This window comes from Octopus bimaculoides, chromosome 24 (assembly GCF_001194135.2).
Source record: "Octopus bimaculoides isolate UCB-OBI-ISO-001 chromosome 24, ASM119413v2, whole genome shotgun sequence".
In the NCBI taxonomy this organism is placed as follows: Eukaryota; Metazoa; Mollusca; class Cephalopoda; order Octopoda; family Octopodidae; genus Octopus; species Octopus bimaculoides.
In genome coordinates, this window is record NC_069004.1 from 691,852 (window position 1) to 707,733 (window position 15,882).

At 35.3% G+C, this 15,882-nt stretch overlaps 1 protein-coding gene across 1 annotated transcript in view; it reads left to right on the forward strand.

Annotated features, from left to right (window-relative positions):
- LOC106870888 (putative uncharacterized protein DDB_G0271606) overlaps positions 1-9,456 on the forward strand; it is a 127,938-nt gene extending 118,482 nt beyond the window's left edge. Inside the window, exons 10-13 of the mRNA XM_052976482.1 lie at positions 1,677-1,699; positions 2,001-2,140; positions 2,634-2,783; positions 8,582-9,456. Coding sequence (XP_052832442.1) covers positions 1,677-1,699; positions 2,001-2,140; positions 2,634-2,783; positions 8,582-8,626 — 358 coding nt within the window. The 3' untranslated portion in view covers positions 8,627-9,456. The remainder of the gene's footprint in view (positions 1-1,676; positions 1,700-2,000; positions 2,141-2,633; positions 2,784-8,581) is intronic.
- Positions 9,457-15,882: the final 6,426 nt, after the last annotated feature.

A 15,882-nucleotide genomic window follows, 5' to 3' on the forward strand; every position in this document is an offset into this window, starting at 1 on the left:
CACACACACACACACACACACACACACACACACACACATGTCTATATATACACGTGTGGTTAGGTACAATGTGTAAGAGTATGTTGGAGATTGTTTTGTGGTGCTGCTCATGGGGGTTAGTTGCTGATGGTGACCTTGGTGCAGGCGGTGCTACCCATCCCATTGCACCACCTGCACCAAGGTCACCATCAGCAACTAACCCCCATGAGTAGCACCACAAATCACCAATCTCCAGCGCTTCTTCATGCCTGTCTATCCACATACTCTTACACTTTGTACATAACCACAGAAGTATACAAACACAAACATGTGAATACATGTGCGCACACACTCGTGTGTGCATGTACCCGTGCATATATACATCTGAATATAATTACATGTTTATATATATATATATATATGTATGCATGGTATGTGGGTGTGCATTGTCTAGTCTTGATGTTGCATGATGGTTGTAAATGAGCATCATTCATTTACAATCTGTGTAAAACATGTGGCTAGTTATGGGGAAATATTTACTTTCCTTGGAAACTGTTAACGTTTGGTCACAGGAAGTACTGTAGAAAATCTTACTTAATGAATTCTGTTTGACCCAAGTAAGTATGGAAATGTAGACATTAAAATGATGAAGAATATTAATGATAATAATGATTTCAAATTTTGGCACAAGGCCAATAATATTGGGGGATGGGGGTAAGTTGATTACATCAACCCCAGTGGTCAACTGGTCCTTATTTTATCTATCCTGAAAGGGATGAAAGGCTAATTTGACCTCGACAGAATTTGAACTCAGAATAAAAAAATAGACAAAATACCGCTAAGCAATTCACTTGGCTTGATTCTGCCAGCTTGCCACCCTAATAATAACAATAATAATAATTAGTATTATTATTATTATTATTAGCATGCTAAAAATAATAATAATAATAATATAATGGTAATCATCATTATTATTATTAGCATGATAAAGAATATTAATAATTATAATAATAATAACAATATAATGATAATCATTATTATTATTAGCATGATAAAGAATAGTAGTAGTAATAATAATAATAATAATAATTTTTTTGTAATTAAGGTGCTGAACTAGCAGAATTCTTTGTGTGTTGGACAAAAGGCCTAGCAGCATTTATTCCAGTTCTTTATGTTCTGATTTGAAATACCTATATGGTCAACTTTAAACTTAGCATTTATCCTTTTGGAGTCAAAATAAAATACCTGCCAAGTACTAGGGTCAATGTAATCAACTTCTTTCCTTGAGAATTACAGGTCTAATGCTAAAATTAGAAAGAATTATTATAAATACTGTCAGTCTGTCTCCTGCACACTTGTTCACACACACACATGAGGCTGTTACAGTAATAGAAGAGAGATAAGAGAAGTAGTAGTGTGTTTGGGAGCTGGTGATTGCAGAGTGAGTTTGAATATGTTAAAAGAGTGATTCAATAATCATTTGGGGTTTCCTTGAATTTACTGTTTGCTTTGGCTTTCAAATGTTTTTGTGTGTTTAGTTGTTGCATTGTACTACAGATGTGAGCACTACTCCAGCCTAGGAGATCTGATTTTAAGGGCCTTTTAGGAGGGGAAGGTCAGCATCTGACATTGGCTTTATAACAGTGTTTCTCAACCATTTTTACCTATGGACCCTTTTTGATTCTTATTTTACACAGATGGACCCTCATAGCTATTCAGTGTTTTAAAAATCCTATTATATTTTTACAATTAAATATTATTAAGAATTGTATTAAAATGTTTTTAAGATCTTGTGTGTTGTAAAAGTATAACTAATTTATTGAACATAAATTTTAACAACAAAATTTTACATGAACCCTTAAGGGTCAAGAACCACTGCTGCATAAGAACCTTTGTTATGCAAAAACTTTGCTCCAACCATTTTTTTTCTCCATATATTTTGTTTATTCTATCTATATGAAAAAAAAAATTTTTTTAGCTGAAATTAATGTGAAATGTTTCCATTTTGTTTTTTTTTATAGGCTCCTTGAATCTTGTTGATTTGGCTGGCAGTGAACGACTCAAGGACTCTGGTAGTGAGGGCAAGAGACTTAAAGAGACTCAGTGCATTAACAAGAGTCTCTCAACTCTCAGCACTGTATTCACTTCTCTTGCTAACAAAGTAAGTTCACTCATTAGCCTTTTCATTACCAAGTACATATGTGGCTGTGTGGTTCTGGCTTCAGTGACACTACATGGCACCTTGGGCAAGTGTATTCTACTATAATCCCGGGCTGATCAAAAGTCTTGTGAGTGGATTTGGTTGACGGAAACTGGAAGAAGTTCCTTGTGTGTGTATAATGTGTGCCTTTTCCTTGGCTCACACAATGGTTATAAATGAGCATCCTTGAACACCAGTAGTGGTGTGTTTATGTCCCCATGACTTAGAGGTTTGGCATAAGAGGCTGATAATAAGTACTAGGCTTAAAAAGAAAAAAAATATATCAGTACTATGGTTGATTCATTGGGCTAAAATTCTTCAAAGTGGTGCTCCAACATGGCCACAATCTAATGAATGAAACAAGTAAAAAATAAAAGATACTCTTTTCATTTTGTATCTCTTATCTGTCATGTCTTTGCATCAGTCTAATCTGTCGTATTTTGTGTCTTGTTAGGATAACCATATTCCTTATAGGAATAGCAAGCTCACATATCTGCTACAGAACTCTCTTGGTGGAAACAGCAAAACTCTTATGTTTGTGAATGTCTCACCCAAAGAAGACAACTACCAGGAAACCTTGAATTCTCTTCGCTTTGCAACAGCGGTAAGTAGACAACATAATCATGTTGGGTGGTTTTTATCTGGAATTAGTATTTTCTCTTGTAAGAAAAAACTATACACTTTAACTATTTAAAATCTAACCCTTTAGCATTCAGATTTCTTTGTCAAATGTATTGCTTATTTATTCACTTTGTTTTGAATGAATCACACATTATTTTGTAGCTTCAAGATTTCAATGGTATGTTTGTATATTTTCAGAATGACATTGTATGGTTAGTTTAAAAAGAAGCAGGTAGAATATTTGGGTCGGATACGGCTGGATTAAATGCAAAAGGGTTAAACCAGCCATATCCGAGCCTAAGATTCCATCTGTTTCATGTTCAAACTGACCAGATCTCTTCTCTCATGTATCCTTTAATGTCATTTTAAAAATAAGCTATCACACCATGAAGATATTGAAGCATGATTAAATTCATAACTATGTTAGTAAATGTGCATTACATTTGACATAGTAATCTGCTTGCTAAAGGGTTATGATAACTTTTCTGACTCCTACACTAAACTTCATATTTAGTCATATTTTAAAAGTACTCTCTCTCTCTCTCACATACACTCACACAAAATTGCATAACAGTAATGGAGGAAGCTTTCTAGAGTCAAATGGCAGCCAATTTCCTTCAAGTCATTTAAAAAAAAACAAAAAGCATGCTTGAATAGTTTAGTTCTAGACATGTAGAATAGACTACATGGTTGCTGAGGCTGAATTTTCGTTAATCATACGTTTGCTTTACAGTAACTAATATGAATGTATGTGCAGTGTATAGCTGTGTGGTTAAGAAGTTTGCTTTCCAACCGAATGGTTTCAAGTTCAATCCCACTGGTCTTCAAGTATCTTCTATTATATAACCCTGGGTCAACCAGAGCATTACAGATTAGGCAGACGGAAACTGGAAAAGGCTGTGTGTGTATGTGAATGAGTGTGTATTCATTTGCATCCACACACAGATGCACAAATATATACACAGTGACATGGCTCTGTGATTAAGAAATTTGTGCCTCAACCACAGAGTCTCAGGTTCAGTTACTCTGTGGCACCTTAAGCAAGTAATTTTCAGCATAAGCCTGAGCCTTGTGAAAAGATTTTTTTAGTTGAAAAATGGAAGCTCATTGTATATAAATGTTGTGTGTGTGTGTGTGTATATATATATATATATATATATATATATATATATATATATATATATATATATATACATACACACACACATAACATGCGTGCAGCCTATGTGCATATATGTGGGGGTCCCTTGTCTTGATGCTGTGCAAGGTTGATGACAAGAAGTGCATCGGTTTGTAGAAAATGTGCCTCAACGGATTTAGTCTGACTCATGCAGGTGTGAAAAAAGTGGAAGTTAAAACAATGTTGATGAGGTTGCTATATCACTCTGAAGTGGAAAGTTTGTCTAAGGGGAGATAATTCTGGATAGAAATTTTAACCCTTTAACCTTCAGATTACTCTATCAGGTTTAATGCTTATTTATTCACAATGTTTTGAATTAATCATAGTTTATCTCATTGAAATCTTGAGGTTTCAAAGGTGTGGTTGTTTATTTTTAGAATCACATTGAACGGTAGATATGATCTGGCCAGTTTGAACACAAAACAGGTGGCATATTTGGGCTGGATATGGATAATGCTAATAAAGTTAAATAGTTTGGCGTTAGGAAGGGAATCCAGCTGTAGAAACTCTGCCAGATCAGATTGGAGCCTGGTGCAGCTTTCTGGCTTGCCAGTCTTCAGTCAAATCGTCCAACTCATGCTAGCATGGAAAGCGGACGTTAAACGATGATGATGATGATGATGAGTGTGTAGTGAGTTATGTGAAGCACACCATGAAATATTTTATAATAATTTTGGGTTTGGAATCTAGTTGTGTTAAATTCATCCTTAATTTTTGTGGTTAAAATTCGAAAATTCCTGTTTTCTCTTCTTGCATTGTTGTAATTCATACTTCTGTGTGAACTACAATAGACATTTACCAATGCTTCAATTTTATCAAATTCTGAAAAAATGTTTTAACAGTGATTTCAGAAAGGGAAAATATTTAAGATGTAAAAATAATTTTCTCTTGATTGTGGTATTTTATCATGCATTATGACAGTTTTAGAAAAATGTATTGAAAGCAAGAAACAGTAGCATAAAATAGGAAAATAAAAGAGCAGTTATAAAATATAAATACATAAGCAAATGGGAAATCAAAATTTTAAAGGCAAAAATCTTTAGTATATTTTTGGTTTGTTCTGTGGCTGAAAGCAATCTATTGACATTTCTCTGGTATGTGCTAAAACCAGTAATTGCTTTAAATTGCATAACATATTTAAGTAATTTTTGCAAGTTATTTACAATGTGTTACAGAATGTTTACACTGGTTGGAAAGCCTATTTTGCCTTCCTCTCTCTACCTTTTTGCATATTGATGTGAAATTTCCAAGAAACTGATAAATCAATTTCATCAAAAATTCCAGTTGCTTTCGTTTTCACTTCCCGGTTTTTTTTTTTGTCTCTGAAGAAAATTTTTTATAATATATGCATTAACAATTGTAAAAAAAGGAATGCTTATCTCAACCATTTTCTGCTTAGATGTTAACTAGATTATCAGAGTCAGGGAGCCTTTTTTAAAATGAGCATGTCACAAATGCTTAACCCTGCATTTTTATTCTAATAAATTTCTTGATAGTCAACTTATATGAAAGTATTATTTAGGTTGGGTAGTTAGTCCTGGCCAAAGGGATATAAGCCACCCTTGGATCTGAGCTCCTCAGCCAGTACTCTTTAACCCTTTAACATTCAGATTACTCAGTCAAATGTAATGCTTATTTATTCACACTGTTTTGAATTTCGTGTTCATTATCTTGTAGCTTTGCAATATTCAATGATGTGGTTGCTTATTTTTAGAATATCTGAATCTGGTCTGTTTGAACATTCAACAAGGTAGAATATTTGGGCTGGATATGGCTGGTTTAAATGGTAATGGGTTAAGATGCACATTCTACAAACAGAAAAATAGTTACTGAAAACCAAACAACTCAACAGAAACATATAAACACTCATTTTTATACTGGAAACTCACTAGTTTCCCCGTCTAATTCCAGTATTGTACTTTGGTGTACCAGTCTTTCTTTGTTTGCAGTACTTTGTGTTCACTTTCAGTATGTAAAATGTGAACATCACTTCCTGTTTTGCCTTCAGCTTCAAAACTTCTATACTCATCAACTGATTCTAAGTCATTTTCAGAATTCATTTCATAAAATTCCTGTTGTTACTCATTAGGAAATTCTAATTCCTGCTGTAATTATTTAACACTATAGCATTCAGATTACTTTATCAAATGTTATGCTTATTTATTCACATTGTTTTGAACTAATCATGTATTGTCTTGTAGCTTTGAGATTTCAATGATGTAATTGTATATTTTTAGAATGGCATTGTAGGGTAGGTATGAGATGCCAGATCTGGCCAATTTGAACATGAATCTTTGAGCCAGATATGATCAGTTTAAATGCCGAAGGGTTAATTGTAAACATCTTATGGTTTTGCCCTTTTCTCTCTAGATATGCTTGGTTGTGCTGAGTTTTGCTTTATGGTAAAAAAAAAAACAAAACAACAAATAAACCAGAAAAGTAATTTTAAAGAATCTCTTATTTCTGAGCGGACATTTCTAAAACAAATAATGTTGCAGTGACAACCAATCTTTATTCTGATTGGCTGATTTATTTTTAGTTTGACCTTTTTTTTTTTTTTTTAACATGGCGTTTCTCTATTCATGGCAGTATTTTATTAACCCTGGAAGTATAGAAGGCAATGTGGGTCTTGGTGGGATTTGAGTTAGGTATGTGAAGGGTTGTAACAAGAGAGCACATTGTATTTTATGTGGTGCTTTGACAACAATTCTGCTGTTCACTTGCTATTGATATAAATAATATTAATCCTTTCTACTATAGGCACAAGGCCTGAAATTTTGTTGGAAGGGGCTAGTTTATTACATCAACCCCAGTGCTCAACTGGTACTTATTTTGCTGACCCTGAAAGGATGAAAAGCAAAGTTGACCATGGCAATATTTGAACTCAGGATAGTCAGAAGAAATGCCACTAAACATTTTGTCTGGTGCATTAATGTTTATGTCAGTTTGAAATAATAATGAATAATAATGGTTTCAAATTTTGGCAGAAGGCCAGCAATTCGGAGGAATCATAAAGCTGATATGCCCAGTACTCAACTGGTACTTATTTTATTGACTCTGAAAGGATGAAAGGCAAACATCAACCTTGTTTGAATTGGAACTCAGAACATAAAGAAAAAATGCCGCTGAATACTTTGCCTGGTGTGCTAACGATTCTGCCAGCTCACCGCCTTAATAATAATAATAATAATAATAGTCTTTTCCACTATATTTCTATTCTTATCCCCGTGTTAGAATTAAACATACTTTTTGTTTCTAGCATTGGCATAATGCTAGAAATGTGACAAAGATGATTAATTGATTATATTGACCTTAGTGCATGACTTTACTTTATTGACCCCAAAAATGATGAATGGTAAAGTTGACTGCTATGAGATTTGAACTTAGAATGTAAAGAGCTGTGAGAAATACTGTATAGCATTTTGTTCAATGCTCTAATGAGTCTACCATGTCTCCAGAGTAAATTTTGTGATTCCATATTGTCATATTCTAAATCTTCTCACACCCACTCTCTTCAAACTGCCACTTGTTTCTAGAATAAAAAACCCATCATTATCATCATAATTTAAATGTATATGTTCTATGCTGGCATGGATTGGGCCAGATCTGATGGGTCTAAGAGCTGTATCATGCTCCAGTGTCTGCTTTGACATGGTTTCTCTGGTTGGAGGTCCTTTCCAGTACTAACCACTTTACAGAGTGTACTGGGTGCTTTTTTTCATACTGCTAGCACTAGTGAGGTTGCCATGCAGCTTGCAAGTCTACAAACCCCAAGAGAATGGTTAGGAGATGATGGATTAAAATACATGTAGAGAGACCAGAGTAGAACAGGCTTCTTGCTAGAGTTGTTGCATGACTTTGCATACTGATTATAATAAAGAAAGCATCACTTCATAGTTACAGTATCATTTGATTGGTTTTCTATGAAAGCATGTTTGGGTTGTTCGTTGTTTGATGAAGTGGGGTAATTGTTGAAACAGTTGAGGATTGGCAACAGAAAGGGTATCCTGCCTCAACAGAGTCTCATCTGACCCATGTAAGCATTGAAAAGTAGACATAAAAAAATGACAAATATGATGATCTATTGTACATATTAACTCTTTTGTTATCATATTCCCTGATGAAGACACTCTTGCAATTTTTAAAATAATCAAAAATTTAGTCAAATAATTTTTATTATTAAGCTGGTCTTTGACACACAAATTAACATAAAACTTTGATGGAAAATTGTAATTTAGATCACTTTAGAAAAGAAGTTTCTGTCAAAGAATTCGGGTATTCTTTGGTAGGTTGATATGAAAATGGTTAAGTCTATTTTAGTCATTCTACTTTTTAGATGTAGGAGTACAGCTATTTTGCTTCTTTTCTTGTTTTACGAAAATTGAAGCATTTGTAGGTGTTTCATTAGAAATCTTCATCTCCTTTGGGTACAAGGGGTTAGGCAGCATAATCTGGTTTTCCAGACTTGTGGGGTTGTGAATCCCTATCACATCACAAAAAAAAAAAAAAAAAAAAAAAAAAAAAAAAAAAAAAAAAAATCCTTTATCAAAAATGTAAATCTAAATGAAATACTGTATATTTTTGTTTTATTTTTTTTTCAGGTAAATAACTGCAACATTGGCACTGCCCAGAAGAAAGTGAAATAGAAGAATTTTGATTTTGTTAGGACTATTGTGTGTGTGTATGGATGTATGTGTGCGTGTGTGCATGCGTAATGAATTGCATGCAAATTTCTTATTTCTTGCTTTTCTAAATCTATAAATATCTTATTTTAAAGCAGTCTTCAAGAAAAAAAAAAAAAAAAGAACAACCGTGGCTTTTAAGAATTCATTGTCATTTAGTCATCTTCTGTCTGTATTGTCGAAGACCTTTTTATGTCACCATTTACTTTTTAACAATGACTTCATTTACTTGTGAAATGAAATTCATCTCACATCCTCGCCTCTGTACCACAGCACATCTATATTATTATTATCATTACCAACAGTAGTGAAGGAACACAATTTTGCTAGGCTCTTGCAAGTAATTTGACTGCCCACTTTCAAATGAGATAAGTCTTCCATTATAATTATTTTCCTTTTCAAATTTTAAATTTTATTTGATGACTGTGAAAATAATAATGTGTAAATGTGTCCATCCTAGTGTTTTACTGAATGTAAAATTGCTGAGTTATGTGAGCCAGTCCATGCAAGTATTTTATTGACTGTGAAATAACTGAGACTCCTGTGTGAATGAGTTCATGCGAGTGTTTTACTGAATGCAAAATGGCTGAGAGTCAGATGTGAATCAGTCCATGCTAATGTTTCATGGAATGTAAAGTAGCTGAGTATCATCTGATAGTCTTTCAAGTGTTTTTTTTTGTTTTAGAATAACAGCCTATGCAAGTGTTTCTGATTGTATGTAAAATAACCCTAAATGTCTTGTGTATGTATTCAGAAACTATATCTTTTTTGTTAAATAAATGTTGTTACTGTAATGTTGATTATAACAAATTTATGTGTACTAATGGGACCTGTGAATATTTCACAGAATTAATGGTAAACTTATTGGGTTATTTCTGAAAACTTTATCCAAAAGACCTGGATAGAGTAACAATTTGCTACACAATCCTGGCTGTTCCTATCCTGTCAAAGTAGCCAGTATAAGTCATAGTTACTTAAAATAGCTATTGGTTTCCTCAGGTTTCATTTGAGAATGGGGCAGTGAAGGTCTACAGGATAGAGTAATTGATAGCCAGCTAAATCTTGGTTGTTCCTATCCTACCAAAGGTGCTAAATTGCTTGTTGCTAAGGGTAAGAATAACCCATCATTGCTCTATAGCTGCAGTACTGTAAAATTGTTAACATACTGAACATAAGAAAAGTAGTAGTCTGTATATTGATTTTATTTCTCAAAGATTAAATGTAAGTTTTGACAGCTACAAACAGTTGTTTCAGAGAAGTTTCAAGGTGGAGTGATCAGGTGGTATGAAGATATGAAAATTCATCCTTTGGAGGGGGTTAGATCTATCAGTTAATTTATAAGATACACTCCATACAAATAGAATCTTTAGTGAACCAGTATCATATTTAAGGGCATGTAAGGTTTTCTTATTCTATTTTCCGAAAATGTGTTTCAAGAAATCACCTTGGGTTCTATATGCGAAGTTGGGCCTCCAATATGCTAATTTTGTCCCTGACGCTCATCCATTTATATATATAGCCAAATCGAATAATCGAACATTAAAAGTAGCAGTAACAAAACAAGAGAACATGCACATGGAATGTATTGTTTTGACGCTCGGTAAAAAGAGTTTTTAACGTTTCGAGCTTAGCTCTTCGTCAGAAATGAAAGCGGAAAAGTTCAGAGAAAGAAAAATATCACCAACAGCACATGTGTAACGTATGTAGTTATATATATGCATGTATGCATATGAATATCTGCATACGTTTATATAAACATGTATATACGCATATGTATGTGTAAACATTTATGCTCATATATATATATGCGTATATATATTCTTTTGTTTCAGTTATTAGACTGCGACCATGCTGGGACACCACTTATTGCATCGGTTTTTGCTTAACCGCTAAATTATGGGACGTAAACAAACCAACAACGGTTGTTAAACGCTGTTGGGGGGACAAACAAACACACGCACACACAGAGACTTGTGTATGTATGTACACACACATACGACTTTCACTTTCCATCTGGCAAATCCACTCAAAGTTTTTGGTCGATCCGGGGGTATATTAGAAGACACTTGACCAATCTGGTATCTAAAATTGTTACTATGTAGTTGGAAGACAAACTTTTTACCACATGGCTACGCCCTTTGCCTATATATATATATATATATATATATATATATATATATATGTGTGTGTCTGTGTGTGTGTGTAACGGTTAAGATTTATTGCAACGGCATGTAAGCTGTGAAGGAAGAACTGTGATTGAAGTTGTAAAGATACTTATTTACCGTTACTTTGTATATATCCAAAACCACGACGGGTTGGTATGTATAATTAGTAAATGGAAAAGCATGCGAGGTAAAAAGAGTTAATTTCGGCCGGTATACTTGTACACGTTCTCGTAGTATATATATAGAGATATGGTAATGTTACAGAGAAAAGAAAGTGAGAGTAGTGGGGCGAAACTGCTTCGTTGGTGAGTTACCACAGTTGTTCCTTTGTGCCGTTTCATTAAGAGACGGCGTTTCAGCCGGTCAGCCAGAAACTAACTTTGGCTTATGGTGTTATTGTTTTTATAACTATCCAAAACCAGTCAGAAGGATAGACATATTATTGAGAACAATAGATTTCGTTCGCTGTCTGTTATCTTTATTCTAGCTTTTGGTGGCCTAGAAGAGGTTAGAAGGGTCAAGTACCAAAGACATTATTCTGCTTAGTGAAGGCATCTGGTAAATGTAACTGCTGTCACTCACAGAAAAACTGTTGTTTTACCGTGAGAAAAGTACTGTTGAACTGCTAAGTGAAATTTGGATATCGAGGATCGAATCCACACCATGCTATATATACATACATATATATGTATATACACATGCATATATGGGTACAGGACGTCAAAAAACGTAAACATGAAAAACGAAGACATGATCTACAAAAACATGGAGAACAAACTTTTTTTTTAACAACGAAAGAAAGAAATAGCAAAACGAGACAGGCAACATAAAGAACAATCCCTTCATCAGTTGTTCACTGTTTTATCTACTCCGCATTTCGCTCATTAGGACAAGATGCGTCTTTGTCAAAACAGTCGCTCCTGCAAAACAAATTAAATAAAATTTGGGATTTGCGGAGGGTCAAAGTTGGTAACAAAAACAGGACAGTTAAAACAAACGGTAAGGGCTGTTAGGCCATTACGAGGTGAAGTGGTGAACGTTGGAGAACAAGCTTTGACAGGAGACAGACGAAAATCAAATCACAATTTTAACTTAATTTGCTTTGCAGGAGCCACTGTTTTGACGAAAACGCATCTTGTCCTAATGCTCGAAATGCGGAGTAGATAAAGCAGTAGACAACTGATGAAGGGATTGTTCTTTTTGTTGTCTGTCTCGTTTTTCTATTTGTTTCTTTCGTTAAAAAAAAAGTTCGTTTTTCAAGTTTTTGTAATTAATGTTCTCGTTTTTCATGTTTACGTTTTTTGACGTCCTGTACCCATATATGCATCTGTATATATATATATATATATATATGTAACGTGTGTGTGTGTGTGCGGAGTCCGAATTCCTGTTTTAGGGTTGATATATATGACTTCCCAATTGGGAGATACATTTGACTTTACGGGTTCGGATATCAAAGAGTATTAACAAAATGATAAATGATCCAGGTTTAGTAACTTTCAAAACTGTTAGTGATAACCTGCGAAACAACACACATATGACTTCCCAGAAACTGAGTGCAACTTTTGACTGTATGTGTATATTATATGTATATATATATATATATATATATATATATATATATATATATATACACACGCAAACATTAGATGGGTTTCTACACAGTTTCTATCCACCAAATTGTCTCACAAGACGTTAGTGGGCTTAGGGCTATTGTAGAAGACACTTACCCAAGGTGTTGTGCTGTAAGATTGAATCCAAAGTCACATGATTGTGAATCGAGCGTCTTAACCACACAGACACTATTACAAAATTAGGATCATGCTTGATTGTCGGTCATGGAAACTTTTGCTGTGCAAAATTTTCTTTCTATAGATTTGTTTCTGAATTGCATTCATGAAAGATTTTGTTAGGGAATGCCAGTCATGAAAGGGAAGAAATACTTTGGTTTCTGGCCATCTGAATTTCATTAATATTATAGCATCATTTCCCATTCGAGAAGTATAGATAAGTTTTATCTCTTCTTTATAGTAAATAACTTAGTTAAGATGAATGCCAGTCGTCAAGCATCTATTATTTTCTCACAAATTTAATAACCTGTAAAGCAGTATTTTTGAATCACTTTGTTTTTATCTTACACTCCACTTCGATTTTCACTCCTAAAGTACGTGTGTCCCACTATGAAAAGAAAATGTACATATATAACACACTTCTATGCATATGATACATACATGTATATTTAGCACATATATAAAGAACGTGTGTGTGTGTGTATATAATGTAGCGGGATGTGTAGTAAATCCACCCTCTTGTTGCTTGTCAAAACGAGCGGGAAGTCCTCTCCACACCAGATGATTGATGAGGAAACACTTGATCCCCAAGGAACTGTGCTGGTCAAGAAAAGGTCAGTCTTTTGTTTAGGGTTTGACCTACACTACTGACCATAGTATATATAACAGCATTTCCTATTTCTTCCTCTTTTGCGTCAGCCATGACCAAGAGCAGCACTTTCCCTTCGCCCTTCGCTCAACATACGAAGAGAAGCTTTCGGCCGCAAGAAAGGCGATTGCCACCTTTATTCTTTCTTCCTTTCTAGTTAGCACCGTGCATTCTTTACTCTTTCACTCTCTACTGACAGACAGCAACTTCTACACTACCAACTACTAACCAGCGAGCCAACCTTGTCACTATCATTAGAATTGCTACTGTCTCTTTAACTACCTGTCGGGCAAACGAATAAATATATGTAAATAATATTTCTTCCTTCTTGGTGTTTATTCTTCGATGTTCACTGGTTACTCCGACACGAGAACCTTTAAGCGTTACATCTATACGCTACGTTCGGTAGTGGGATACATCATATAGACGTGATACGGCACATAACTTCAGCCCGCTACATATATATAATGGATTCTCTAGTCGTGAACGACAAATAAGGGTTCAGTAAAATAAAGCGGTAATCATGTTCTACCGACACGAATGTCTCTTGGGGCCTGCTGGTGCTTTGCAAACCTTTTGACAAATGGAACAAGCTGAGTTTGCTCGAGTGCTTGTGGACCATCTGTATTTTTTTTTTTTTGAGTGGACGGCAAGGTCTGTTTTGCTTCGTGCCACAAAATCACAATGACAGATAAGGTTTCCATTTAGAGGAGCAGCGTCTTGCCAGTATGCCTTCACGGTTGCTCATAGTTGGTCCCGATGTTGGAGTTGACTTTGCTCAAATCTTTGAACTAAGGAGAAGCAGGACTGGCGTCAGGCCCTGCATTCTGAAGCTTTGTTTTCCCAGAAAGAAAAGGATATGTTGTATCGCTTCAGTTTGTCTTTGAAGCGCAAGAGTGACCTTCCTATTGAGAATTGGCCAAAGAGAAGTTGCTTCGGAATTCTCATATCATACGTGAGAGATGACCTGACTCTAGGCTTTGTTTTGATGAGGAGGTTTTCAATATTTGATATGTTGCATTTTGCTAGCACCTTACTGTTACGAATATGGTCAATCAGTTTTATGTTGGAGATAGTAATCAAGCATCGCGTATGAAAAGCCTCAAGCCGGTTGATGTGCTTCCGGTACAACGTCCAAGATTCAACACCATAAAGCAATAATGTCAAAACCATCGACTTTCACCTTCAACGTCGTGACTGTTCCAAAGCATGTAATAAAGCTTACCAAAAGTGGAACTAGCCTTCCCGATTCTGGACTCAATTTTTAAATTCATATTAGCAGCATTGGACACAATGGAACTAAGATGAGACAAGGATGAAACAGTTTTTACTGCTTTCCCATCAACATATACAGTACACACACAAAGTGCATTCCAGAAGTTTTGAAATTTTTTCAGGAGAGATATTTATTAATTTCAAAGTACAAAACCCTAATCTCCTTCAAAGTAGGACCCACTGACTTCAATGCACTTGTAGCGTTCCAGCCCAATTCATGAAGGTCCCATAGAAGGTCCAAAGTGAAGGAGTCCACGACCCTTGTCTCAGATCCATTGATCTTTTCAATGTCCTGAAGACGACTGTTCCGATGTTCTCCTTCAACTCGGGAAGAGCCAAAAGACGCTGGGGGCAAGGTCTTGGCTGCAAAGAGAATGAAGGACAGTTTTGATGGGCTAAGGCTAATGCATTGTCCTGGTGTCAGTGTCACCGACACGAGTGGAAGGGCTCTGGCCTTTTGCGACGAAATCTTATCTTGAACTCTCTCAAAACCTTCACAAAGTGCTCTTGGCTGACTGTCTGACCAAAGGGAACCCAGTGGATGTAGATGATACCCTTGCTATCGAAAAAGGGGATCATCATAACTTGCCTTTCCTGGCCTTGGACAGATGCTTCCGTTGGACACTCTGTTTCTTGGTAGCTGGATCATAACAGTACACCCAGCTTCCGTGACAGGTCACCAGAAACTCAAGAGCTATTGGATTTAAGATAATGAGTTCAACCGTCTCCTTGCTCCATCTTTCCTTCTGTTCATCACTGAGTGCCCTGGGAACAAACTTTACAAAACTTATGCGCATATTCAGATCTTCATGAATAATTCTGTGTACAGTTGCAACACCAGCTTCAAACTGTATTCTTATTGTCTTTAGAGGTACACAACAGTCTTCATCTAGAAAATTGCAAATTTTTCGTAACAGTACTGATGTTCTAGCATCCTTTTCTCTCTCACTCATCTCACTTCCTCCTTACCATACTTGAGCCTCTTGTAGCAGCAAAAAACAGATACTCGGCTCATACAAGTTAATCCATAAGCAGTCTAGAGCATTTCGAATGCTTCTGTAGTATTTTGGCCCAGTTTAACACAACTTTATTGTCTAGCGAACTTCTAAATTGTTTTCACGTCCCGACCGCCTTCTGCAGATTTGTTAGTTGTGATAGACAGTATTTATTTGGGTGGGTTCAAAGTGCTGTTACTTCCGTCTCCTTTATAACCCCCCCCCCAAAAAAAAACACACATACACAAAAAAAAAGCGTCGGCAGGTCAGCATATTAAATGTATAGTAATGGTATAGTAAATTTACAATAATCTAAGACAGTTATAACAGCCTTTCCTACGAAAAA